Below are 26,655 nucleotides of genomic sequence, written 5' to 3' on the forward strand. Positions count from 1 at the left end.
AATGGATGGGAGCATTAAAACAGTGATAAAAAATAAATATTCCCTGTAATTTTGGCCAGCCCAGGGGTGAATGAAAAACATTGTGCTGTGCACAAGTTTTCAATCGCAGAATCAACATATGCAGTAGTATGCACTCGCATAGAAAAAGTCATAAGCCACAAACTCTTAATTTGACATGCCTAAAATTGGTCACAACATTTTTATTAAAAGATCTCATATGTTGTATGCTAAATACAAGAGCAAATATTTTGATATCCTTGTCATTTCTAATATTTTATTAAGTGTAATTCACATGTTGCTCTTTGACATTTCAATGCATTTTGTCCAGCCACTCAAATTTAAATGAATTTGCAGTTCTTTTCTGCTTTAATTTCAGCATTGCCATTTTCAATTTAATGTACTAGTTTAGTACTAGAGTTAAATGCACCAAAACTGTTAATGTAATATTTGTCATATTAATGCAACCCTTTTTCTATCTAACTATTACTAGAATTGAGAGCACTAAATTAATTCACTTAAATCCAGGTAGCTACAAAAATCCATCACTGTTTGCATGAGTTCACCCATACAGGGCATACTAAAAGTATATATCTAACCTAAAAGTGTATAGGTTAGATATATTGGAGTGGAAACAATGGTGAAATTACTAAATAAAATAATTTATTTAGTAATTTATAAAATAAAATTATGATTTATCATAATTAGTTTTTATTGTACATTCAAAATTATTTGTAAATTAGAAATTCTGAAAAAAAAAAATTTTTTCTGCACACAGTTACTAGGTATGTGTGCTCCTTTTTTGACAGGTGTATGTGGGCACATGTGCACAGCTTGGAGGGCATGTTGGGAGAAAGAAATTTAATTTTACAGTAAAGAATTTTATTAAAAGAGGATCAGAAAGAGATCAAGATAAAAACAGATATGGTACATCAGAGAAACAAATGTCACTTTTGAGATTGGTATCAAGAATGTGTAATTTGGTAAAATGAAAAGAGTACTGCTTGCTGATAAATTATTAGTATGAAGTACTTGCAATTTTCCAGAAAAACAGAAATGAACATTGACTTCAGAACAAAAGATCATGTATACTGCACTGCACTGAAAAGCAAATCTTCGTGGTAGTAGACAGTACGTGGCATTGTGTTGATAGTAGAAATGTCGCTGTGTAGTAGGAGGATTAAATCACACTACTTCAGTATACACAACTGGAGTAGTGTGCTCTCTCCTACAATGAGATCTTGAACTCTTTGGAGGTGCCATATAATCTCACTTCAGGAGAGGAGAGGTGACTCCTATTACATATCTAGATGGAGAATTGGTTAAAAACTGGTTAACTACCTAGGATTATGATTACATATGAAAATGAAAAAGATATATACAAAAAAAAAAAAAAAATTCTGAAATATTTAAAAATAGGTTTACATAATTAACTATATTTAAACTTAACTAGTTCAAAAACAAACCAGACTTAAAGTATACAATACATTAGCCCTACCAGTCCTATTGTATGGAAGTGAAATCTAGATAATAAAACAAAAAGAAAGATTAATAACAGCTGAAATGAAGTTTATGAGAAAAACTGCAAAGTATACTCTATTTGATCACAAAAGAAATGAAGAAATTATGAAAGAATTGAATCAGGAATAGAAAAAATTAAATATATCAACATAAATGGAACACATCGAAAGAATGAAAACAAAGATTACCAAAATAAGCCTTAAATTACAAACCACTAGGAAAAAGAAAAACCAGGATGTTCTCTAAAAAGATTCAATGATGACTTCTAAGACAGGAACATGCCACTCTAGGCCTAAATCCTTGACAAGCATGATGATGGTGATCGTATTGGGAGAGTGAAGGGAGGTTATGATATCAGGAATTTGGTTAGGTAGGTGATTAGGTAGATTTGCATCAGGTCATTGCTTTTAATTATTTATGGATCATAGATGGTCAGAGATTCATGGAGAGAAAGTTAAAGCCAGAGTGGTTTCAGAATTTGGAGACAAAATACAGTAAATGAATGTTACAAAATTCAGCAAGAAAACCTTGGGCCAGAGGAGGTCAAAAGCAAGGGGTTCTAAATTAGCCATTCTCCAGCAAGCAGTGTCAAATCTCACAAAAGAATTCTTGGACATCAAACAGAGCAATCAGTCTTCCTACCATAATGAAATGTTGACAGTGCCTCCCACATACCACTATACAGACTCTCTCTTTGGAGATTAAGAAGATTACTAGACAACTAATTAAAACAAACTTAAAGGCAAGATACAGGATGCTCTAAGAATTAGGTATAATCCTTTATATTCCAGGCTAATATGAAGCAGGAAATAGCTCCATAGCTAAATCAGCATTTTCTTCAGATTTTGTCACTAGGTGTCTAAAGTTTGATTTCTGTTTTTAACACTTCTCCAATAATATTCAATTGATGGAATCTACAATTCACTTATACTCAAAACTAAATTAGGAAGATAAAAAAAAGTAGACATCAGAGATAACTTATGCATAATAGCACAGAGTTTTCACCTATGATTTGCAGGCATTTTCAGAGTGAAATAGTTGGACAATTAGATTGTTTGTTTGAGTATGTGTGTCACACACATCAATAGAAAATACAATATTGTTTAATCTTCTGTTATGTGTGTCCTTATGCTCTAATCATTTAGCAAAAATTCAAGTTAATTATGTTCTTATTCCTGAAGGGAGTAATGTCATTACACAGGTTTGGTGTTAAGGTAGATATTTCAAATTATATACCAGTGTGTATATCTACAGCGATTAAGATACTGAAGAGACTGATTAATAAAATCAATTTCCAGGTTAGGAATGGCAGGTGGCAAATAAGACAGGCAATCAATATGGGTTTGAAAAATTGTGGGTGTATTTAAGCAATCTATTTTTTATTTTCTGAAATCGAAATCGCTGGATAAGGGCACAATGAAGCTGAAATGTTTGATAATATGGCAACATGGCATGTTTGCATGTAACATGTGAATAGATAACAGTTTAATTGGATAGGAGACTGGATGTCTGACAAAAGCCTGAACTTGTATATGGAAGAGCAAATATCACACGAAGTAAAATAATCAGTGACATGCAATAAGATTCTATTCTTGGATCACTACTGTTCACTTTGTCAATGATATTCCACGTGAATAGACAGGAAATATTCAGTTTGCTGGTGTTAGGATAGATGACTAGTCACTGTTTTAAGTGCAAATTGCAAGGGATCAAAGGCTGCACTATATTCTGTGTTCCAGGAAGTGAAAGATTATGTAGAGGTGATGGTAAATAGAGACCATCACTGCTAGATGTTCAAAGGCATATCTAGAAGAACTGTAAAGACAGTCCAAAAAATGGCAATGAAATTTCCCTACCAGAAATTGCAATGCTGCTGTGATAGTTAAGACACATGCAAGCAGAGACTATGAAATGGATGTGTACTACTATACAAAGCTTCTATCAAACTGCACTTGGAGGGTATTTCATCACTTTGTTTCCATTGAGATCTGGAAAGGGACCAAAAATAAGCAACTAAGATAATATGACTGGAATGTTGGGGAGAGAAAAAGTTCAAAAGTGTACATTGCAGGGTGGAGAAGAATAGGAAAACATGGTAAAGATGAAATTAAATTTTCAATGACTATATGGAATGAATTATACAGAGTGGACTGCAAAAAAGGCATCACTGAGATGTGTGTAACAAATAAAGGATCAACATTCTTTCAACATGAAGAGTGGTGGGTGAGTAGAATGTATTGTTGAGATATCTGGATTATAAATGAACTGAAAGTTTGGTATGTCACGTTGTTGACCTGCAATGAGAGATGAATTTGATGCCCTGTAGATATCCCGGATTTCATTTTGCCCATGTGTGTTAGGCTCAGTGGCCCATCCTGGCCAAGTAAGTCGGTTTTGTTGAAACCTTTAAAAAAATAAATTAAAAAAAAAATACCTGACAGGGTGGGCATTCTGATCCAAGTGTATTATGGTAGTCAATTGTGAGAACTTCTCTGGCTAGTTTTTCTGCTTTTCAGAATGGAAAATCTAAGTCTCTGAAGGCAATACGCCCCCCCCCCCCCATCTCAGACTGGCTATCATGCTTTCATTTGATGAGCCCAGGTAAAGTTTCTTTCTGTTCTAAATAGCATTCAAACTCAGGTCTTTACAACTCACGAATATTACAATGGACTGGGCTATAAAGGCTCTATTAAATATTTGCAATAAATATTTTTTATAATAATATAATAATGAAATACTATATAACATAACCACTTAATTTAATAGTTTCTTACCTTTCCACAGTTGATATACTCCACAGCAGTTTCTCGAAAGAAAAAATATACATATTCACCACTATGGAGGGAACTAACAAAGTTGGGGGCTAAAAGAAAATGTATTAATAATTATGCAATTTTAAAATGTAATAATAAATTCCTCAGTATATATTAGCAAACATGACTTTTCTAAAAATGTTTTTTTCTAATAAATGAACTTAACAGCTTAGTGAGCACCATTAATCAAGCAATTAGGTTGTTTCTATAAAAAAATTTATATGGAAACAAATGTGAACAAACCTGATATATCATACCTCTTATTTTAACAGTTAATACTTCCTGAATGCAACACAACACATGCAAATCAGGAACTGGTGAGACAGGTCAGTGTTTTCAATTCTTATCAGAGATATTTGTAGCCATTTACTATACTTGGAATGATTTTTATCGCATGAGTTCCTGGTTTGAGACTGCTTTTTTAAAGGCCCAAAGTAGTCTGAATTTTCTGTCTATAGAATAAAATATCTAGATAATTTCATCCTTAGTCTTTTTTATTAATATCTGACGCACAAACAACTCATGTGCACAGTGTCAAGTTAAAAAAAAAAGTCAATTTAAAAATTGTCTCATATGCTAAAAACCTTTCACGTATAATCCCCAATGGAGATTATACATGAAAGGTACATCACTCCATCACTCCTTTAAATCATCTACCTACTCTCATCTTGGCTGCCCTCTTCTATTCATACCAAACATCAAGGTTTTGATCTTTCTACTGTTATCCATCATGCAGATATGTCCAAAAACTAAAATTTGCTTGAATTATTTTTTTTTTTTTTACAAAAGTCTCTTTGCAGCTTAATTTTTTACAGTTGGCCAATTCTTGCCTTTTGCACCCATCCAAATTATATGAATTGGGTGGGTACCCATCCAAATTTTTTCTATGAATTGGATGGGTACAAAAAGTATTTGTTTTACGGACCCTTTGACCATTACCTATGTCTCAAAACCAAGGAGAGGGTTTGTGTATATGCTTGTTTCACAAATGTGAAATAGCTTTATGGCAAGTCTCACTGATTTACTTTTCCATATCTTGTCCATTGTCTGTAGGTTTAATGTTACTTTTGTTTTTTTTAGTCTGAATCGTGTGTCATGTTGCACCCTAGGTACATGACATTCCTCATCTCTTCCAGTTCATGTCTGCTTTTTCATCCTCATCTCCAAATACCATTGTTTCAGATTTGTTGATGTTCATTATTAACCTATGTATCTTTCCTTCACATAATTGAGCACTTCTTTCTAGTTCATCTTCTTCAATAATGATTGTCATCTGAAATCTTAGATTACTGACTTTTGTACCTTGAATTGAAATTCCCCTTATATTCTTCTTTATAACATGCATTGTTCTTTCCAAAAGCAAGATAAAGATGCTTAGGGATGTTGGGTCTCCTTGTATCATGTCTCGTTGTTCAGAACAATCTTCCTGTTACTCCTCTTTTTTTTTTTTTTAAACAGCAGTGTCTACATTACCACTGACATTCTGCAAGAGACACATCAGGTTCCTGTAAACCCCAAAAGATCCAAATATAGGTAATGCCACTTTCTAATCTATACTGTCAAATGCTTTCTGAAAGTGAAAGCAGACATGGACATTATTTTTAGGTAGAGCCTTCTCTACGTCCACAGTTAATCTTATTGGATGTATGTACAGTAGTCCTGTCTCTTTTAAATCCTGCTTGTTCATCTAGATTTTCTTCTATTAGTTTCCTTATCCTTTTAGTTAATATCATCATAAGTACTTTTCCTACAAAACTCAGAGCAATTGTTCTGAGTTGTTCTTTTGGTGCTTTCCCTTCATCCCACGCAATGATACGTAATCAGTGCTGTTCACCTATCATCACCTTTTCACTATATTTCAGCATCACCTGTGACATCATTCCAGAGCTTTAATGGTTCTTTAAATGCTTCACTGCATACAACTTAATCCTTTAGTATGTCTGTCTCTCCCTCTCTGTTTAGTTGCAATACAGACTTCAATTAATCTCTTTTGGGCCTCAACATCTCCTTGTGTTTTATATAACTTGAAGCAGTATCTTGTTCATCTCTATTTCTTCTGCGTTCATCAGATTTCATGCATTTAATCTTTTATGGTTTTCTACTTTGGGCCACATTTCTTGTTGCGTGTGTGTTTCTGATCATCTTGTATGCTTCTCTCGTTCTGTATTTACCATAGAGTTTAGTGATATCCTCACACTGTCTGCCTAACTAATTCGATATCTCTTTAACGAGCCTTCTTTCCATTTCTACAGAAATATTGCCTATCTTTAATGCCCCCCTCCCCCACCTCTTGAATTAGTTTTAGTGCCTCTTGTAATGAGGATCGACCTCTTCTTTAGTTTCTTTGCCTCTGGGACTGTTCCTTTAATTGCTCTCTAGATTGCAGACAGTTTGTTGCTCCTATTTCTAGTTACTTTTCCATAATGGAATTCAGTTATTCCTCAGAGCACTATCCTGTACACTTTCCCTGTGATTTCCTCTCTCTGAAACTGTGCTTTCACTATTTGAGTTTCAACTTGATCTTGGCAATCACTAAGGTATGATCCAATTCTATGCTCTTTGAATACAAGTTTAATATATGAGAGCTGATTGTGTATAAGATGAAAATATATGTGCTTGAATAAGTTAGGCCTATTATGCCTGGTTCTGGTCTTATAAAATTCATCTCTGAAAGTCTTGAATTTACAACTGGATCTTCTTCCTTGTGGTTTATAACTAACTTTTTTTTTTTTTTTGCATTCTATTAACATGATCCATTTAACTGACTGGATTTCTTTATTTTGTCTGTTATTAGTTCCAGGTTAATTGTTTCATTATTTATTACTTTATGATCAAATAGTACAGATTTGTTTTCCTCAAACTTCGATAAGTTGGTTCAGGAGTTGGTTGTTGATGACTGCCTCCATAATTTTAAACAGAACAGAAACAAGAGCAATTGGATGGCATGTTGGTTAACTTTTATCATTTCAGCTGCTATTAATCTTTGATTATCTTTTTATTGTCTAAATTTCACTTGCACATGATATGATAGCATTACTAAAGGTAGTGATTATAAATTTCTAATTGAGTCTTTGTACCAAGTTGGGTTTAAGCAATACCTAAAAATTACACCTGTAATTTTTAGGTATTTTGTAATTTTCACATTTATGTTCTTTTCATCTTCACATGAAATTGTGCATCATAAATATGTAACAGAATTAATTTGTTGAATGTATTTATTTATTACTATTTTACTTCTAGTTGTATTGATCTTCAAAAGCCACTGATTTTTCTGTTAAACTTACTATTTCCAAATCTTTATTTCCTTTAGGCTTAAAATAGCTTTCTGAAGACTGTCTTCAAAATTTCAAAGAGTTGAGAAATGATTCAACATTTTTCTTAAAGGAATATGGAAATATAACAAGAATCTAAGTTTTGTAGTTCTGGAAAAAGGTATATGACACAAGGGGCCAAGACAATCTGCTATAAAACATTATATTTGGAAAATGTAACCTAGGCAAGCTCCAAAAGTGAAAACAACAGCTTCTGTTGAAAAAGGAATATACAACCTGCCTCCAGTTATTCATTCGGATATAGCCAACATCTTAATCCAATCCAAAACTCCCAAAAACAATATGCCAATTTGCAAATTACAGAAAAAGTCACCTCCTGGCTAAAGGAAATTATTAAACTCAAGCCTTTTCATGTAAAAACACCCAGAATATATGAAGCACCTAAAATTCACAAACAGGATACAGCCCTATGTCAAATTATGGATAGTATAAACAGTCTAACATACAAATTTACCAAATATTTGGCTAAATTATAAGCCCCCCCCCCCTCCCCCCAAATAATTCTTCTGTTCAACATTCTGTTCATCTAAAAAGCATACTAAAAGACCATAAAAAATCCTGAAGTCATACTTCTCCTCAAATACATTTCAATTATTTAAATTTATAGTACATGCAGGTTATTTTGCATGAAAAGGGAAGATATACAAAACAGCTAGATGGGACAGCAATGAGCTCCCCATTTTCCTCCTTTAGCCAGTTTCTACAAAAAAACACAAACCAAACTGAATACAGCAACTCTCAAACCAGTGGTTTTGCTGCACTATGTTGATGATGATGTTTGCTATTTGGCCACATGGTCCAGACAAATTAGACACATTTTTAGTGCATTTAAATAGCCAAATGCTCTAAAATCCACTTCACAAAGTAACAGGAAGCTAATGACTGCCTGCCCTTCCTAGATGTACTAGCTACATGCTTTCCTGACAGTTCATTATCTTTTGTTTATAGAAAAACCTTGTAGGTTTTCTATAAAGAGGAAGATATTTGCACAAACATCACACCATCATCCAGCTGAACAATATGGTATCCTAAAAACACTAACTCAGAGCCAGAGCTATCTGTTCCAATAACAATGCTCTTACCGTCGAACTCAATTGCTTGTGTCACACTTTTTTATATTTTTTTATTTAGCAAATAGCTATAATTTCCAAGGAATGCACAAAATACTAAATGCTACTCAGAAATCCCCTCCATTGCTTAATACACAGGACTACAAAACTGTTACCATTCTATATATTCAGGGCATATTCAAAAAGATATCTAAGCTGCTTAATAAATATCAACTCCACACCACATTTAAACCTTATGTCAAATTGGCAAACTCCTCTCATTCATTCACCTAAGGACAAATGCTCTCCTATATGACATCCTGTACATGTGACCTCTCTTGCCATGGACAGACAGCAAGAACCGTTGAAATCCACCTTGCAGGACATAAAAAATACTTTCAGCACCATCATTAGGACAAGTCAGGACTAGCATACCATGCTGCGAACACTCCTTCACACAGGATCAAATGGAAGAAATCAAAAATGCTACACAGAAGTCATAAGTCAGAGAGATTGTTTAGGGAATTGGCAGCAGCTTTAAGACATTCTCCTAACCTCAACAAGTACGACTGCATCAATTTACCGAAATCTGGGAGACAGTCATTTTAAAATCAAATTAAAGTTCCTTATCTTGTCCATTACAATTTTTTTTTTTAAATTAGTCCCACCAGTGGTTTTTTTGTGGGAAAAAAGGTGCCGATGCTCACCATGAAGATATTACAGCAACTTTCATACTTAACATATCCTTCGATATACTTTCATCGTCTCGCTTTGTGTGCAGCACTCTACTCACGATCGTAAATCTTTTTTCTTAATGACGTTAACATTAACTGTTCTTTGCGAGATTCTCTAAAATGACTGATTTTACCATTTGCCCAGTCTGCTGAAATTTTCATTCCCATGTGTTTATTGACGGCAAAACTTCCGACATCACGACACACTTTACAGTCCAGCATTTTATTCTTGACATACAGCCAGTTGTTTCTCTCACAGAAGTCATTTTTCTGCAAAAGTGTCCAAAATTCGGGCCAATCATTATCAGAATCTGCTTCCTTTTGACCACGTGGATCTTCGGTCTTGGTTTTGTGATACTCTTCATCAAGTGTATTTTCGGTGGTAGTTTTCTGTTTTACAGGATCACAAGTAGATTCAACAATTTCTGCTTCTTCTTCAGCCTTCCTTTTTTTACTCATTGGCATGAAGTAACTACTTATTTTACTCATATTGAACAATGATTGCACTAATTTAACTTAGATTAATTCAAAACTCACGTGAACACCTGCCTGTTGCAGAGTGAATATAGAACTCAAACTGATATTGGAAGCATTCTGAAGTGAACACAACTTCCTGTTTCTGGTTGTGTACCAACCTATGCAACAGGAAAGCAGGATACCAACTTATGAGTAATCAAAACTGAAAATTTAATTCATGTGGTTGCAGGTGCATTCGAGAGTGGGAAGAGAGTGGCAGGCACGAATATTTTTTTCTATGAAAATTGATGCTTGCTTATCATATCAGATGATAACAATTAACAAAATAATTATGAAAGTAGGATAAATACACATGTAACATTTATTATACAACTGAATTAAATCACTGCACAATAAGCAAAAACGTTTCTCTTTACTCTGGATAAAACGATAGTCTTTCCAATCATTGTTGAATTTATAGGTTCGTTGTTTTTTTTTATTTGGATTACTTAACATTTTAGGGCAAAATTTTTAAACATGAGAAAACAATGTATGGTCAAAGCGTGCCAACAACACCGGTGAAGTGGTGACACATCCCTGAAGCACATGATTGTCAGTAGAGTAAATATATAAAACATATGCACAAAATTGGCACTTGTAACACTCACGCTCAAAGACAGATGAATTACAAAATGTTCGTAATACAAATGTTAACATTTTTTATGATTTAAATAAATATTATGACTAGGAGAAGAATTATATTTTCCACTTTTAATTTTATTTAATAATTGACAGCTGGCACATTCGTGCCCGTGGGCAGAGGGTTGAGAACTGCTGGGTTAAAAGAATGTAAATTACAATTTAGTGGATAGAAGGAAAAGAGATGATATGATAGAAATGTTTAAGTTAGTGAGGGAAATTTATCAGATTAATACATATAGGATTATTAAAAGAATAGAAAGTGAGAGGAGAAGAACTAATGGCAACACCTGGAAGTCATGTAAGAGGCATGACTTATGGCAAAGAAGGTTAAATGGAGTAGATTTTTTAACATGGAGAATTGAGTAAATGGAACACCACCAGAACATATTGTGAATGCAGGGAACATTTAAGAATTTTAAGGTTTTGATGAATGAATCCCTCATGATAAGTCTGATGACTCCATATCAGATGTGATAATACTAATATAGTAACAGCTCTGAAAATGAGTAGCTGTGCTTCAGAAAATACAGTGTTAAAGGGTTTATTTTTCTCATTTTAAACTACATTCTTAAATCATCCCATCTTCCTTTTTTTATTATTAGGCACAGTGACCTGTTACTGCAAAGTTACTTGACTTGTAAACTAGCCCGTTTGTAATAAAGAAAGGTAATAATTAGCTGTTTGCCTCTTTAGTCTTTTAGTCTGTTGAAGCATGTTCAAGAGACAATGTTTTGCAAGAGGAAAGTTTGCCTTGTCCATATAATAGAGAAACTAAGCTTACTTAACATGAAACTGGAATTTACAAACTCTGCCATTGCCAACTGTCCAGTGAAGGAACTAATCTTAAATCACATAACATTAAAAATCCTACTTTATTACACATGATTGATTTACAAGACTACTACTTACAGAGTACAAAAGACTTTGTACTTACCATTTAAATGTTGCCAGTTAAACTGCTCAGTTCTCAGGGGTTCTCTATAAATTAAGGGATCAGCACCAGTAAATTGAGCTACTGTTGCCACATAAAGGTCTTCTTCTGAAAATGGTAGAACTTGAAATTAACATTTTAACATGAATTTAATTTCATGTATTAGTAAAATCATGTAACATTTGTTTCCAAAATATGCTTGAAATGATCATAAAAAAAAAGTCTGGAAGCTGTTCTTTAAAATATTGAAAAAATTTAGACTTCATCTGATGAGAATACATCAGATCTAGAAGTAGTAGGGAATTTTAGCATCTTAAAAATAATTCATTCAAAATTTAATTTTCATGTCAATCATCTTTAAAGAAAATATCAAGATGCTGCTCAAATGACCTGATAACTTGAAGATGCAACTGTTAAACATCTCATGCAAGGTATTTTAATATATTTTTGATATACTATTAATATTGCATTCAAATACTGCATTCAGATATAAAGGCTGAACTTAATTCATTGCAAAATGCAGTCTGAATGAAGGTTTTGACTTTGACTATGTTTAACTTCAGATTTTACTTTTAGCTATAAAATGTCATATTGCCATGCACACGGTAGCCAGTTTCTAACTACATTAATGAGCATAAGTCTTTATAATGCACACTCCTGTTGCCAACTATCCTGTGAAAAATTGAAGTGTTTTTTTTTTCTCTCAATGTTATTTAATTTATCACATACACTAAACAAAACCCCTTTAAGCATTTATGAAAGAAATGGTGAGATAAAGAAAATTAAACAGGAATATTGGAATAACAAGTCTTCAAAGAATTAGAAGATGATTTTTATAGTATTCAAAGAAGAAGAATCTAGAGAATAATACGAACTCAAAAGAAAGAACTAAATGAAAGTATAAAACTAACACATATTGGATTGGATAAATGGAAAGAATGCTTTGAAAATCAAGACACAGAAAAGAATAAAGATAATATAATAAAATATGAAGAATAATGAAATTTTTTAAATAAGAGAAAAAGATGTTGAACAAACTCTTAAAGAATTAAATAGAAAAAATGTGTTGAGGCTTAAGTGCTGTGAAGAATTCATGTTAGAGGTTTAATTTAATGGAATATTAACAGTCCTGAGAAAAGATTAAAACTAATTTTAATACTTCCAATATTTTGTTTCCGTCACAGAGACATCTTCGGGGATTACAAAAACTTTTTCTAACAACACACAAATACAATACAAAGTGAAACTAAAGTCCTATCTAGGTGGTGCACCCTCTATGGGCATTTGCTGGTGGCCTGGGATGTAAAGAGGGATCTCTGATAATTAAAGTTTTGAATCTGCATCTGCACTCAGGAATCAACCTAATTTAAACAAATATGGTTGCATTAAACTTGCAAAAATTTGGGAAACTTTAATTATCAGAGATCCCTCTTTACATCCAAAGCCACCTGCAAATGCCCATAAGAGGGAGCACCACCTAGATAGGACTTCAGTTTCGCTTTGTGTTGTATTTGTGTGTGTTGTTACAAAAAGTTTTTGTAATCCTCGAAGATGTCTCTGTGACGGAGACGAAATACTGGAAGTATTAAAATTAGTTTTAATCCTTTCTCAGTGCTGTTAATATTCCATTAACCTCTAACATGAACTAAATAGAAAATAAGCCTATTAAAATATGTGGTTTTGACTTGGAAGATGAATAGCCATGCAGGTGTATTAAAGAAAAGGGAACATATGTGGAATTATAAGGCAGGTGATTATAATAGTCTTAGGTATCAACTAGGGGCAGTTTCATGGAGGGCAGAATTGGAAGGCTAGGATATCATTAGTGCTTGGGATATTGTGAAGGAATATTTGTTAGCAGCAATAGTAAGCTGTTCCACGAGTGAAGAAGCAGACACAATTTGGTGTAAAGTGGATGACAAACAATATCAAACAGGAACTGCAGTTGAAAAAGAGATTATGAAAGAGATATAAGCAGGGTGGAGGGTAGATACATGAAGAATATAAGACACAGGCCAGGAGAGTGACCAGAATGGTGAAGAAGGCAAAATTGGAATATGAGAAAGATTGGGCACTAAGATCCAAAGAAAATCCTAGGGAATTTAGTTATGTGTCCAGTAGGAGGAGAAATGATTGTGGAAGAATGATATTGCAGAATAAAAATTGGAATAGAGTGACTGATGCAGAGGACATAGTGGAGTTGTTCAATTGGCACTTTATTGGAGTATTTCATCCTGGAGAAGAAGGTTTTAATATTAGAGGGATATGGCAGGTTCAGGGTTTAGAGGTGCAAGAAGAGAGTGTGTTCCAAATACTGAGTACTCTGGATACCAGTAAAGCTGTGGGACTAGATGGTATTTCACCACAGGTTTTGAGAGAATGTTCTAAAGAACTGACAGCTCCATTGAGCTGGCTCTTCAGTAAAAGTCTGGCTGAGGGAAAGGTACCCAAAGAATGAAAGGAGGGTAAGATAGTGCCGCTGCACAAGGGCAGTAGCAGACTGGAAGTGTCTAATGATAGGCCAGTTTGTGTCATCAGTAGTTAAGGTCTTGGAGAAATTGAAGTACTATATACAGTGTTGGGCATATGAGGGTAATGTTATCTGTGAGAATCAACATGGATTTGTTAAGGGGCACTCTTGCTTTAGTAATATGATTGTCTTATAATAAAGTGACAAGAGCAGTTGATGAGAGAAAGGCATATACTGCCATTTTTTTGGATTTTGCAAAGGCATTTGACAGGGTGCCACATGATAAGCTGATATTTAAGTTGCAGCACATAGGTTTAAATGTTGGGTTAGTCCAATGGATTCAGGATTGGCTGTCTGATAGGTATCAGAGAGTTGTGTGTGGTGGGGCAATATCAAGGAAGCAGAAGGTTACAAGTGGGGTTCCACAGGGCTCAGTACTGAGACCTGTATTGTTCAGCCTTTATATCAATGACCTTGTCAATGGATTGCAAGGGGATATTCAGTTGTTTGCAGATGACGTGAAGCTGGGAAGGGTTATCAGTAACAGTGCAGATGTGGCAGCCCTACAAGAGGATTTGAATAAACTAGACAGATGGGCAAATGAATGAGGGTATCGGTTTAATGCAGCAAAATGTAAGGTCTTAAGTTTGGGATCCATCGATGGGAGAGTGTATACTTCATTGGAGGAGCTATACTGGAGCAAGTAGGGGGAGACAAGAGATATGGGGGGGTGATGATTGATAGAAAACTGAAATTCAGGGAGCATATTGCAAAGGTGGTGAAGGTAACCCAGAGGATTGTTGCAATACTGAGAAAGACTGACCTGCAGAGATAATACCCTGATCAGACCACATTTAGGCTATTGTTCTTAGATTTGGTCACCAGGATTTGAAGGGGATAAATTAACTGTGGGAAGAGTACAGAGGGGGGATAACAAAGATGGTTTCAGGACTGTACAATGCCAGTTACGAGGATCGACTGACGGAATGTGGACTGCCGAGTTTGGTGGAATAGAAGGAGTGATGATATGATCAAGACTTTTAAATTGTTGAGAGGCAGTTACAGGGGAGACATTTGGGAGTTCTTTCACTTGGTGGAACAGCAGAAAGGAGTGATGACAAGGGGGCCATCCCTGGAGGTTACAAAAGGAAGCTGTGAGAAAGAGGGTGAAGAGAGGTTTCTTTGCATGGAGGGGGGTTGAACTGTGGAATGCATTGCCTGAAAGAGTGATTAGAGCAAGAACGGTCAACGAGTTCAAGGAGTGGTATGAGAAACTGTTTCCTAAAAACGACCTCCCATGATGAGTCTCGATTCCATGGAGGTCTGAATAATAATATGGAGAGAAAACAATTAACAAAAGATCTTAACAATACCAATCTTTAAGAAAGGAGATGGGACAAATGCAGAGAACTACAGAGGAATCAATCTGCTGTGCACTAAGCACAAAAATAATTGTACGTATAATAAACAATATGCTCTTTCTTCGACAGTATGATTGAAGAATCCTTGTTGCTAATTATCCAATGAGCTGAAGAAATTGAAATGAACTAAGGAATTAGGCAACATGATTCTTCAAGTTCCAACTTATTTAGTGATGGATGAAATAACAAAAGAAATAAGGGGGAAAAATGGAAAAATGTGGAATACAAATAAAAAAAAATATATTAAGAATTGCATATACTAATATAATCTTAATAATCAGTGTATTTTATCTGTTAAATGCATGTGTTCAGCTGGTGATAATTGCATGCCATGCCTGTTCTCAGGGTTGCAACATTCTGAAACACACTGACTCTTCCATATCAAAATCCTAGGCAAGCAATTATTTCTACTAGATAAGACTTTCCCACTGACCCATAAACTTGATGAATTCAACTGGTTAATTATTTTGGCTTGTTTAGTAGACATGTTTAACCGTTCAAAATTATTTAATTTAAGCATGCCAGAAAAAAAAGTTTCCTATACATGCATAAACGTTGATGAAAAGTATTAGCATTTTTAAAAAATATGAACTCACTTCAATGCCTTAAACAGATAAAAAATCAATGTCCTCTGTTAAATAATCTATACCTCTGAAGAACTACCAAAAAATTTTACCTTGAAGCCATGAAAAAAATCTTAAAGCCTTCAAAAGCTAATCTAAGATTATATTTTTCTACTGCAGAATCTACCAATAATTAGACTGAAACTCCATTTGATTAAATCAAAAAATTAAATTTTTCATTGAAAGAACATGGTATAATGACTATGTCCTGATAAGAGCTTCATTTATTATGGTTTGCTGAAACTATGTTTAAAGAAATTCGCTGACTTCTTGTTGTGCCTAATATGTGAATTCCTGAATCTCAAATACAGAACTGAAAATACTAATATTTCCTAAGACCACCAAAGTTTGCTTTTGCCACATTTGTAAATTTAAAAACAAATACTGAAACAGACTAAAAAAATCCAAATATGAGGTTTCAACACTTCTAACAGACTGTTCCTTATAATCCTTCTTGCACAAAAGTGATTTAAGACAACTGCTGCTGTATGTCTGCAGTTGTTAAGGTAGTGGGATCAGGAATTGAATACATATTTTTCATAAGTACTAATAGTATAAATATCAGAGGAAAATAATTTATTGAACTTGCTAAGTCTGATTTCCAACCAGCATTCTAAGTGCACAAAATAACAAATTACAGCACTTAGTTGCATAAACAATTCAAATTGTAACTGAAAAGGAACTAAAGTCCTAACAATGGCCTGATTAGCTGAGTGGTTAGCGTATCTGCTCTCTAGCTAAAAGGCTGTGGGTTCAAATCCTGCTGTGGGCATGGATGTTTGTGATTGTCTGTGAAAATAGTGGTGGTCAGCAATAGATGGCGCTGGTGTAGATTATGAAGGTAGTGGAGTGATGGAGACTGAGAGTTGTAGAGCAGGTACCCTCTCTCGATGAATCTTTGGACTCCCTGGAGGTGCTATGCAATAATAATAATGCATCCTATCCTCCAGGGACAGATGAAGACTTACAGCAAATTCTATGTAGCCGTCTTCTTCCATTTAATCTTCTGTGAAGAATGTCCAGAGAACTGTATGCCAGTCTTGAAATACATACACACAAAGGGTGGATGTGCAAGAAAAATGGAGGTTGCTTAGATGTATGGCATGAAAGTGGATGGAGTTTATATTTGTTGAGAACTTTAGGTATCTTTTCTGATGTACCTTGAATATAATAGATGGGAATAATTTTGTGATCTTACCAATTTGGTAGGTCATTCTCCCTCCTATATCAAAAACACACAACACTTCATAAACACCAAAGACATTACATTAGAAAAAGATGATTTATTAGTCAGTTTTGACGTCTCTTCCTTCTTCACGAATGTCCCAATCAATGACACAATCCTTCTCCCACAGAACAACTTCCCTCCAGATATCACAGTGCTCTTTGTGCATGTATTACGGTCGGGTTATTTTGTATGGCAAGACACCTTCTACTTACAAAGAGAAGGCACAACCATGGGCTCACCATTATCCCCCCTATTGCTAACTTTTACATGGAAACATTTTGAGCAACTTGCCTTAGGTTTCTCCCCTTTAAAACCCAAAGTCTGGCTTAGATACTTTGACGATGTTTTTTGCGATCTGGTCCCATGGCACGAGACATTAGCCACATTCCTTAGCCACCTAAACAAACAACACAAATGCATACAATTCACAACTGAAATTGAAAAACACAACATACTTCTGTTTCTGGATACACTTGTCACACGCCTTCCCTCTGGCAATCTTTCCTTAACTGTTTACCGGAAACCGACACATACGGGACAATATATACACATACACTCCTACCACCACCCAACACAAAAACTAGGTGTCATCAACACGCTAAAAAAGAGGGCGCAGGCGATCTGTTCCAATGAACAGGCACTAAAAGGCGAATTTAAAATTATCTTTAATACTTTCCAAAAAAAAACTGATACAGCAAAACACTATTAACAAAATTCTCTACAAAACCTCAATGAAAAACAAAGACAAACCAGACTACAGTAAAACTATAACCATTCCCTACATTAAAGGAAGATCAGACAAAATAAACAGAGTGCTATGAAAATACAACTTTAAAGCCACCTTTAAACCTCCTGCAAAATTAAAAAGTTTACTCAACTCATCCAAAGACCCACTCCCTCCACTAACCCACCCTAGAGAATACTAGATTTATTGTACTTGCAACATACCATATATAGGAGAAACAGCACGCACAATTCCTATCAGACAAAAAGAACATAAACGACACATTAAATATAATAATCATGGTGAAGCTGGCCTTTCTCATCATGCCCTGAATTCCTTACACAGAGTTGACTGGAAAAGCACTAGCTGTCTACATCACACTAAAACATGGTATGAACGGAAATTTAAGGAAGCATGTGAGATTATTATCAACCACCCCAATCTGAACAATAATGGTCTAAAAATCCCAAACATATGAAAGGTATATATTCGACCCAGTGAGTTGTTCTTAGTGTGGAACGTTCCTCACTAAGAGCAACTATAAACAGGACTGTAGAAAATTCAGTATCTTAAAAGCAAAAATAAGAATTGTAATACTAAGAATAGAACATCATTGTTTCTGAAAGAAAATCATCTGAAAGAATGTTTATTCCTATCATCATAAATAGAATTTAGCTTGATGTAAAATTTTTATTTATTTTTTCACTAGCGGTCATGCCAGTAGAATAACAAGTGATCAAATCATTGTTTCTTTAGCTTACAGTTAATAATGTAACTCAGCTTGTCTTGTATATTGATGTATGCTCCAGATGATGATCTTAATGTGAAGACAGAAACGTCGGGATAATAAGTTTTTTTTTTTTTTTTTTAACACTGTTGTAAATTCCATAAATTTTTAAAATGAATGATGATCACCATGTAACTCTAAAAGAAAGGAATAGAAAGAAGATATTGTGCATTAAAAGGATGAATAAAGGCAACCAAATGAAATATTGGTCAAATGGAAATAAACAAGTTGACTTGTTTGTCTTGGTATCCCTGAGAGGAATCAGAGATACTGGTAGCTAATAGATATAAAATAGTGGTGTGCGTACTAAGGCAGAAGGGATTTGATGTATTGCGCAATGTTGTCTAGGGTAATTAGAATGTTTGGTGTAGGCTTTTGATATGCCTACTACTAAAGGGGTGGTGGCTGTCTGGCACTGTTGTAGAAATTTATCCACTACACACAGAAGATATGAGTTCATCTGAGGTATGCTTGCAAGATTTCAATTTTCAAACATAACAGAACTAATATCTAAGCAAGAGTGCAGGCTTGTTCATGTCAATGTATAGACAATATTCAGAATGCACTAGTTGCAATCCATTATCCTAATGTGAAAAAAATTCAGTCATTAGATAGTGGAAATTATAAAAAAAAACCCTACTGTCCAACATCCAAGACCAACTAACTTTGCTATGGCTGAGGAAGATCCTTCAGCTCCTCACATCTCCAACAGGAATCAAACCTAGGACACTCCTTCCCCAGGCATATGGTTGTGAAGCACACAGCCACTAGGCTAACTGTGGGGAACAATTATGAGAACAATAGTCCAACTGTGGTCTGATCAGGGTTTTATACAATGGAATGACAACTCTTATCTCTTCGTGTCAGCATCCTCAGTATTGCAGCAATCCTTTGGGTTACTTTCATACTTTGAAATATGTTCTCTGAATTTCAGGTTTCTATAAATCATCCCCTGATCCCTTGCCTCCCCAACTTCCTCCATACTGGAGGAAGTTGGGGAGGCAAGGGATCATTGCCTATATGTCCAATTTATTCAAATCCTCCTGCAGGCAACCACATCTGCACTATTAATAACCCTTCCTAACTTCACAACATCTGCAAACAACTGAATATCTCCTTGCAATCCACTGACAATGTCACTGATATAGAAGTTAAACAAACAGGTCCAGTACTGAGCCCTGTGCCTCCTTGATATTGCCTACTCCCCCATACATAACTCTGATACCTATTAGACAGCCAATACTGAATCCAGTTCACTAACCTGCCATCTAAACCCATGTGCTGCAACATAAATATCAGCTTATTATGTGGTATCCTGATTAGGCCCTAAACCCATTTAATGGGAAAAACATTTTTTCCGATAGGGTGGTGTCTGTGAATAAGTTTCGTTAAACTTATGCTCCTGAATTTTATCGCAATTGCAAATATCGTTTTTGTGCAAAATAGCCAGTAAACGGAATACAGAGGGCATTAAGGAGCCAGTTACTTCTACACAACTGTTAAGTACCCGTAGTCCTTCATATCAGTTATTTTTCAATTAAAAAAACAGCCACGTGAAAGAGCCCGATATGCCTACCATGTGAGGTAAAGATGCGGCAACAAAGGCCAACAACAAAAGATTACTTCTAGTCCCGTCAGCATAGCACAGTCGATAGCCAATAAACTGAAAGACAATACAAAGTGTCGCAGTTGCGAAACTGAAGTTACCAAAAGGAAAAAAAGTATATCGTGTGATTTCTGTTGCAACTGGCTACATACTTCCTGTGCAAAAATAGATGAATCGGCACTCAAGCTTTTTATCGAACTGAACCAGCCTTTTTTCTGTTCGATGTGCCTTCCTTCTGTTAAACAGCAGCTGAACCTAGGCAAACGAGTTGAAAATCTCAAACAACACCTTAATAACATGATAGATACTTTTTCGTCCAAAATCCAAAAGTTGGAAACAAAGCTTGAGATGCTCGACGACCAGCAGCTGATCACAAGTGCATCTGTACCCACTAATGAACTTCGCGATTTAATCGCATCAACAGTACACTCGTCACTCGAGGCCAAAAACAGGAGACCCAATGGCGTTATTCTATAACTTTCCAGAGGAAAACGGTAAATCTTTAAAAGAAGTTAGCAAACTAGCAGGTGAATGCAACTTCGATCCCAGGAATATCATCAAATGTCATCGCTTCAGTCCCATAAACAAAATAAAGGACAGAACGAACTTTCCACATCTCATGAAAGTGATCTGTGATACACCACCAAACACTTCCAAATTAATAACGGCGATAAATAGCAAGCTAACAGACAGTTGCCCCCAATCGCGTGTGGGTTCTCGACCTGACTTAACCTTTGAACAAAAAGACGCCAACTCCGAAGACAGCTAGAAGAAAAACACAAAAATATTGACAACAACTGGACCATAGACTACAAACAGACCAAACTAGTGCAAAAGCCAAGTAATGCCACTAGTATCCACCAAGGAAACTAGTATGCAGGCACTGCATAAGAAACATGCAAGACCCTTGCAGTCAAAGCCATGCCCCACAGACCCTTGCATATCCACTACACCAACATCCGTGGTCTCAACTCCAACCTTAATAGCGTTCACTATCATCTAAACTCAAATTTCGCCTTCCCCCAGCACCATTCATTTCGACCATCCAAACTATTCACTATTTAACTCCTTTCGACCCAAGGGTGGTGTGTGTGGATATATCCGCTTTGACATCGCCTGCTAGAGGGCACCTAACCTAGAATCGCCCACCTTTGACCAAAAATATCCCTCCCCACTCAGTAAAGTTCATCTGCTGTCTATTTCTCTACCAATACCACAAACTACACCGAGCTCTTTACTTTCCTCTCCTCCAAAGTTGATTTCCTCCAGTCCCACTATCCTAATAGTGAAATCCTCCTCCTAGGTAATTTTAATGTCCATAACACCAACTGGCTTTCCTCTTCCAGTTATACAGATCCTGCAGGCAGAGACACTGAAATAATATTTGCCATCACCAACGACCTTACAAAAATAGTTCACAAGCTGACCAGAATACCAGATAACCCAAATCACTGCCCAAATACCCTAGATCTCTTCCTTATCAATAACCCTTCCAAATATACAGTGAATGTAGTGAGCTCCCTAGGGTTCACTACATTCACCGTAGTGGTAAGGGTTATTGGTAATTCTGACCACAACCTAGTGCTCATCTCCTGCCCCATGCAACAACGCTTACACAGTCACACCTGCACAAGAGTAGTCTGGCATTATAACAGTGCCAAATGGGACAGCCTCCAAGACTACTATGCTTCATTCCCATGGTTGGACTATTGTTTGCAGTCTTCCAATCCAAACATATGCCCCGAACACATAACAAAAGTAATCCTCACTGGCATGATAACATACATTCCCCACATCACTCTGAACTGCCGTCCCCTATCCAAACCCTGGTTCTCCAAAAGATGTGCCAAGGCTGTACTAATGAAAAACCATGCATACCATAGCTGGCTCAAATTAAAAACTCCATCTTCCTTCAGTGCCTATACTGAAGCCTGAAACTGATGCAAAAAAATTATCAATGTTTCCAAAACAGAATTTGAACGGGCAAAAGGCAGGAAACTTGCAGCCTCTCCTAGTGGCAGCCATGCCTTTTGGTCTCTTGCCAAAGCAATTGGTTGCAACTTTTGCCCTACAATAATCCCACCCCTATCATACCCAGATGGCTCAATTGCAACATCACCCACAGAAAAAGCTAATCTCCTGGATTCACACTTTGCCTGCAATGCACGCATAACCGACAATGACAAATGCCCTCCAGCCATTCCAACTTCCCAACATACAATGCCCCTGTATCCTTTTGCCAGAAAGAGATCATAAACATCAAAATAAGACACACAAAAAAGCCCCTGGCCCTGATGGCATTCCTCCAATTGTCGTGACTCCTATCCTATGCTGTCTGTACACACTATCTTACTCCACTGGCGTGTGTGTGTGTGTGTGTGTGTGTGTATAAATATATATATATCCCAAAGCCTGGAAATTGGCCTATATTCAACCCATTCCCAAAGAGGGAGACAAATCGCTGCCATCTAAGTACTGCCCTATCTCACTCACCTCAATCCTATCTAAAGCGATGGAGAAACCCATCAATTCTCAACTACTACTATACCTTGAAGGTACCCAGCTATTAAGCGACCACCAGTACGGATTCTGTCGATGCCAATCAACAGGTGACTTGCTCTCATATATCACCCATCTCTGGACATATACCACGGAAAAATGTGGCGAATCCCAAGTAGTTGCACTCGATATCTCTAAAGCCTTTGACAGAGTCTGGCAGAAAGGCTTACTAAGCAAACTTCCATCATTTGGACTGCTCAGGACTTCTGCAGATGAATTGCCATCTTCCTGTCTGGACGCACACTATGTGTAATAGTAGATGGCTCCCTGTCCTCCCACTATCCAACTAATGCTGGGGTCCCACAAGGTTCAGTTCTCTCACCGACCCTCTTTCTTCTATACATCAATGACCTACTCCAGTTGACCTCCAACCCAATACACAGTTTTGTAGGTGACAGCACATTGCACTCCTCCCTTTCATTTGATAAACCTTACCCAACACAACTCACTTCAACCTACAGAAAACATCAACCACAACTTCCCTTAACACAGACCTCCAAAACATCCTCCGATGGGGCTCAGATAACCTCGTCAACTTCAGTGCTTGTAAAACCCAGTTCTGTCTTATTACCCACAAAAAAGAACCATTCTCCCTCAGTATTATTTTTGATAACACTCAAATCCCCAGACAAGATGAAATTTCTCTTCTCGGAATTACCATGACATCAGGCCTCTCCTGGCATAAGCACATCACAACCATTGCATCCTCAGCTTCCAAAAAACTAGGCTTTCTGTTGCACTATCGAACTGTTCTCACATTTGGAGTGTGGCTCCAAAAAGCTCCCTCAAAACAGAGAGCAATTAGACTGATAAATGATCCATCTCTTACCGACTCACTCCCCCCACTTTCACATAGACAATGAGTCTCTGCAATTTGTATATTCTACAAATATTTTAATGGAAAATGGAAACAACACCAATAATTCCCCCCCCTCTGTACTAAACCCATTGGAACACATACAGCCACCTTCCAATATCCCTTCACAGTACACCTTGAAACCCACAGAACAAGCTTCTTTTCCTCCTCCTTCATCCCTGCTACTGCTGTACTGTGGAACAGTCTTCCCCGAGGTATTTACCAAGGAATACAATATACAGGGTTTCAAATCGAATGTCAACAAGTTCCTCCTTTCCCATGCCACTACTATAGGTTAACCAGCCAACCTCTCATATATGGGGCCCAACATAAAAAACTCATGGCATAATGTCCATACTTGTGACATGGTTCAATGGCTTGCAGCAATATTATTTCCATGACATTTAATCAAACATGCTTAATTCATTTTGTACTCTCCAATGGTTCTATCAGTTAATATCTCAGTCTTGTACAAGTCGATACAAGAATAAGATGCAATTAGTGTAAACTATGTACACACACACACGGACAAAGAAATTAGTGCACCAAGAAAGAAGCACAGGATTCAACTGAAATTTTATTGGTGTAATGATACAGGTGACTGATGCACATGATGGCAAAAACAGAGCTGAAGGACAATTACAAAGGGATCTGTGGTAAGCAATCCGGTCATCATCAATAGCCCACTACACCACCTCGTGCGGCATTACATGCTGCAATACAGTCCGGCATAGTGGCAAACAGATGCCCGATGTTGTCCTTCCTGCGGCAGACTGGCCCACACATGATGGATGCTGTGCTCCAAATCCCAGATATTGCGGCACGGTGGGAGCTGGCGTTTCAGCTGCTCCCAAACATGCTCAATAGGGGACAAGTCTGGGGAGTGGGCAGGCCATGGAAGTGTCTGTACATGACGTAGGCAGGTCTGGGCAACCTGAGTCGTGTGCGGAGTGGCATTATCCTGCTGGTATAGTGCTCCTGGTATCCCAGCGAGGAATGGGAGAATGTGGGGCTGTAGGATGTCATCCACATACCGATGCCCCATCAATGTGCCACATACCACTATGAGAGGTGATTGGCTATCACAGGTTATGGCTCCCCAGACCATAATGCTTGTAGTGCAGAAGGTGTGGCACTCTATAGCGAGGTTGGGATGGTGTCCTTGAGAAGGGGTCCTCCACACCCGGACATGATGATCATCTGTCCCCAAGATGAAGCGGCAATCATCGCTGAAGACCACACGTTGCCAGTCTGTGCCGTTCCATGTTGCTCTCGCCTGGCACCACTGCAAACGAAGTTGGCGATGTTGTGGGGTTAATAGGAGCACACGTAAGGGACGCTGGGATCGTAGATTTGCCTCCATGAGGCGTCGGGAAATGGTTCGTAGGCACACAGGAGCCCTACATCTGTCTGTATAGTGGACCGGGTCATCGTGGGATCCCTCTGTGCTTGCTGCATGATCGTTTGATCCTCTAGTGTTGGTCCTCCTGATCCTACCGGTACCGCTCTGCTGTGTGGCACTGCCGGAATGTGTCCACAGCTCCCAACACTGTCGGACGGTATGGTCAGAACGGTTCATGTCCATACCTATATGGCATGCCGACCACCCTCCAGTTTTCAGGTCGATGATCATGCCTCTGTCAACGTCCGTAAGTTGCTTAAATCGATGTCTCTGGTGTCTACCCAGCATTATTGTTACTCTGTACTCTAGCTTGCGTCGGCCGGTGCTTTTCGCTTTAATCGGCTATATGCCGGCTTTATAAGGCTGCCAGTTCGTGTTTGCAGCGCCACCGCAAGGTGTGTGGACATGCGCAATTGCACCAAACTTGGATCATTTGCATACCACCCCGCACTCTAGCTATTTGCTTAGTTCTGCCGTTGTGCCATGTTTTCTTCCAGGTGCGCTAATTTCTTTGTCCGTGTGTGTGTATTAGAACACAAAAAAAAAGATGACAACCTTTCAACTAAAGTTAGTACTAACAGTCTTCAGAAATAGTAAAAGGTAACTCCCTCCTCCTTCTCAAGTGCATTTATAGACAGTAATTAAAATGACATTTAGATTCCTTCCTGGTGCTATGGAGGAACAATGATTGTTTTTTTTGCTAGCAGTTCAAAAAATATGTTAACAGTGTGAATGACTGTTCTATGGTAAAGTAACTAAGATGATCAATTATCTCATGAATAATTGATGACATGCAACAATGCTAAATCTTAATTTTTTTTAAGTAAATTGAAAATTTTATACCTCAAGAGTCTTTTGAGCTATCAAGTAGCTCACTATGTTTGATGATGGTACATTGTTAACTTTGACAATTTTATTATCATCACTGCTTGGAAACCTCCAAAGAGTGAAGACTCACTAGGAGAGCCCCACTATCCATAAACTATTTCTCTAACTTCTCCTTGAACACAATGACTAACTTACACTCACAAAACTAGCAACCTACCTCTTACACCACACTATATTTTTTAAACTGAATTAAGCACCTCTGTAGCGCAATTTGAAGAACAATGGTACATTGCGCCCTTTGATTGGAAATGGCCCGAGTTCGATTCCCGTCGTGAAGGGAGGAATCTTTATATGGACTTTTTCAATTAAAGGTGAGTTAGCCAATCTCATACAGAGGTAGCAGGGTTTTTTCTCCAAGAAACTCAGGTTTTTCATCCTGCATACAGACAAATCAGCCTTTCAGGCGACTCAATTTACAGACAAAAAATACTTGTGGTGGTGGGCGATAGTTAGCGCTGATGTAGTTGATTGGTAGTAGAGGTTGGGTAGTGGTGGAGACAGAGTTGTATAGTAGGTGTCACAAATAATATGTTCACTGGGCATCTACAGATGCCGT

The 26,655-nt window shown here is 36.9% G+C and overlaps 1 protein-coding gene across 6 annotated transcripts in view; it reads right to left on the reverse strand.

The window, feature by feature from the left end:
- LOC150099827 (semaphorin-1A-like) overlaps positions 1-26,655 on the reverse strand; it is a 405,107-nt gene that overhangs the window by 144,029 nt on the left and 234,423 nt on the right. For all 6 annotated transcript variants that reach the window (XM_090404329.1, XM_090404333.1, XM_090404331.1 and 3 more), the window contains exons 8-9: positions 11,539-11,643; positions 4,293-4,381 (exon numbers count right to left, since the gene is read on the reverse strand). In XM_090404329.1, the coding sequence (XP_090260455.1) occupies positions 4,293-4,381; positions 11,539-11,643 (194 nt within the window). The remainder of the gene's footprint in view (positions 1-4,292; positions 4,382-11,538; positions 11,644-26,655) is intronic.

The sequence above is a fragment of the Typopeltis vanoorti genome, chromosome 14 (genome assembly GCF_054136105.1).
Source record: "Typopeltis vanoorti isolate ZY-2024b chromosome 14, IOZ_Tvanoo_1.0, whole genome shotgun sequence".
Taxonomy (NCBI): Eukaryota; Metazoa; Arthropoda; class Arachnida; order Uropygi; family Thelyphonidae; genus Typopeltis; species Typopeltis vanoorti.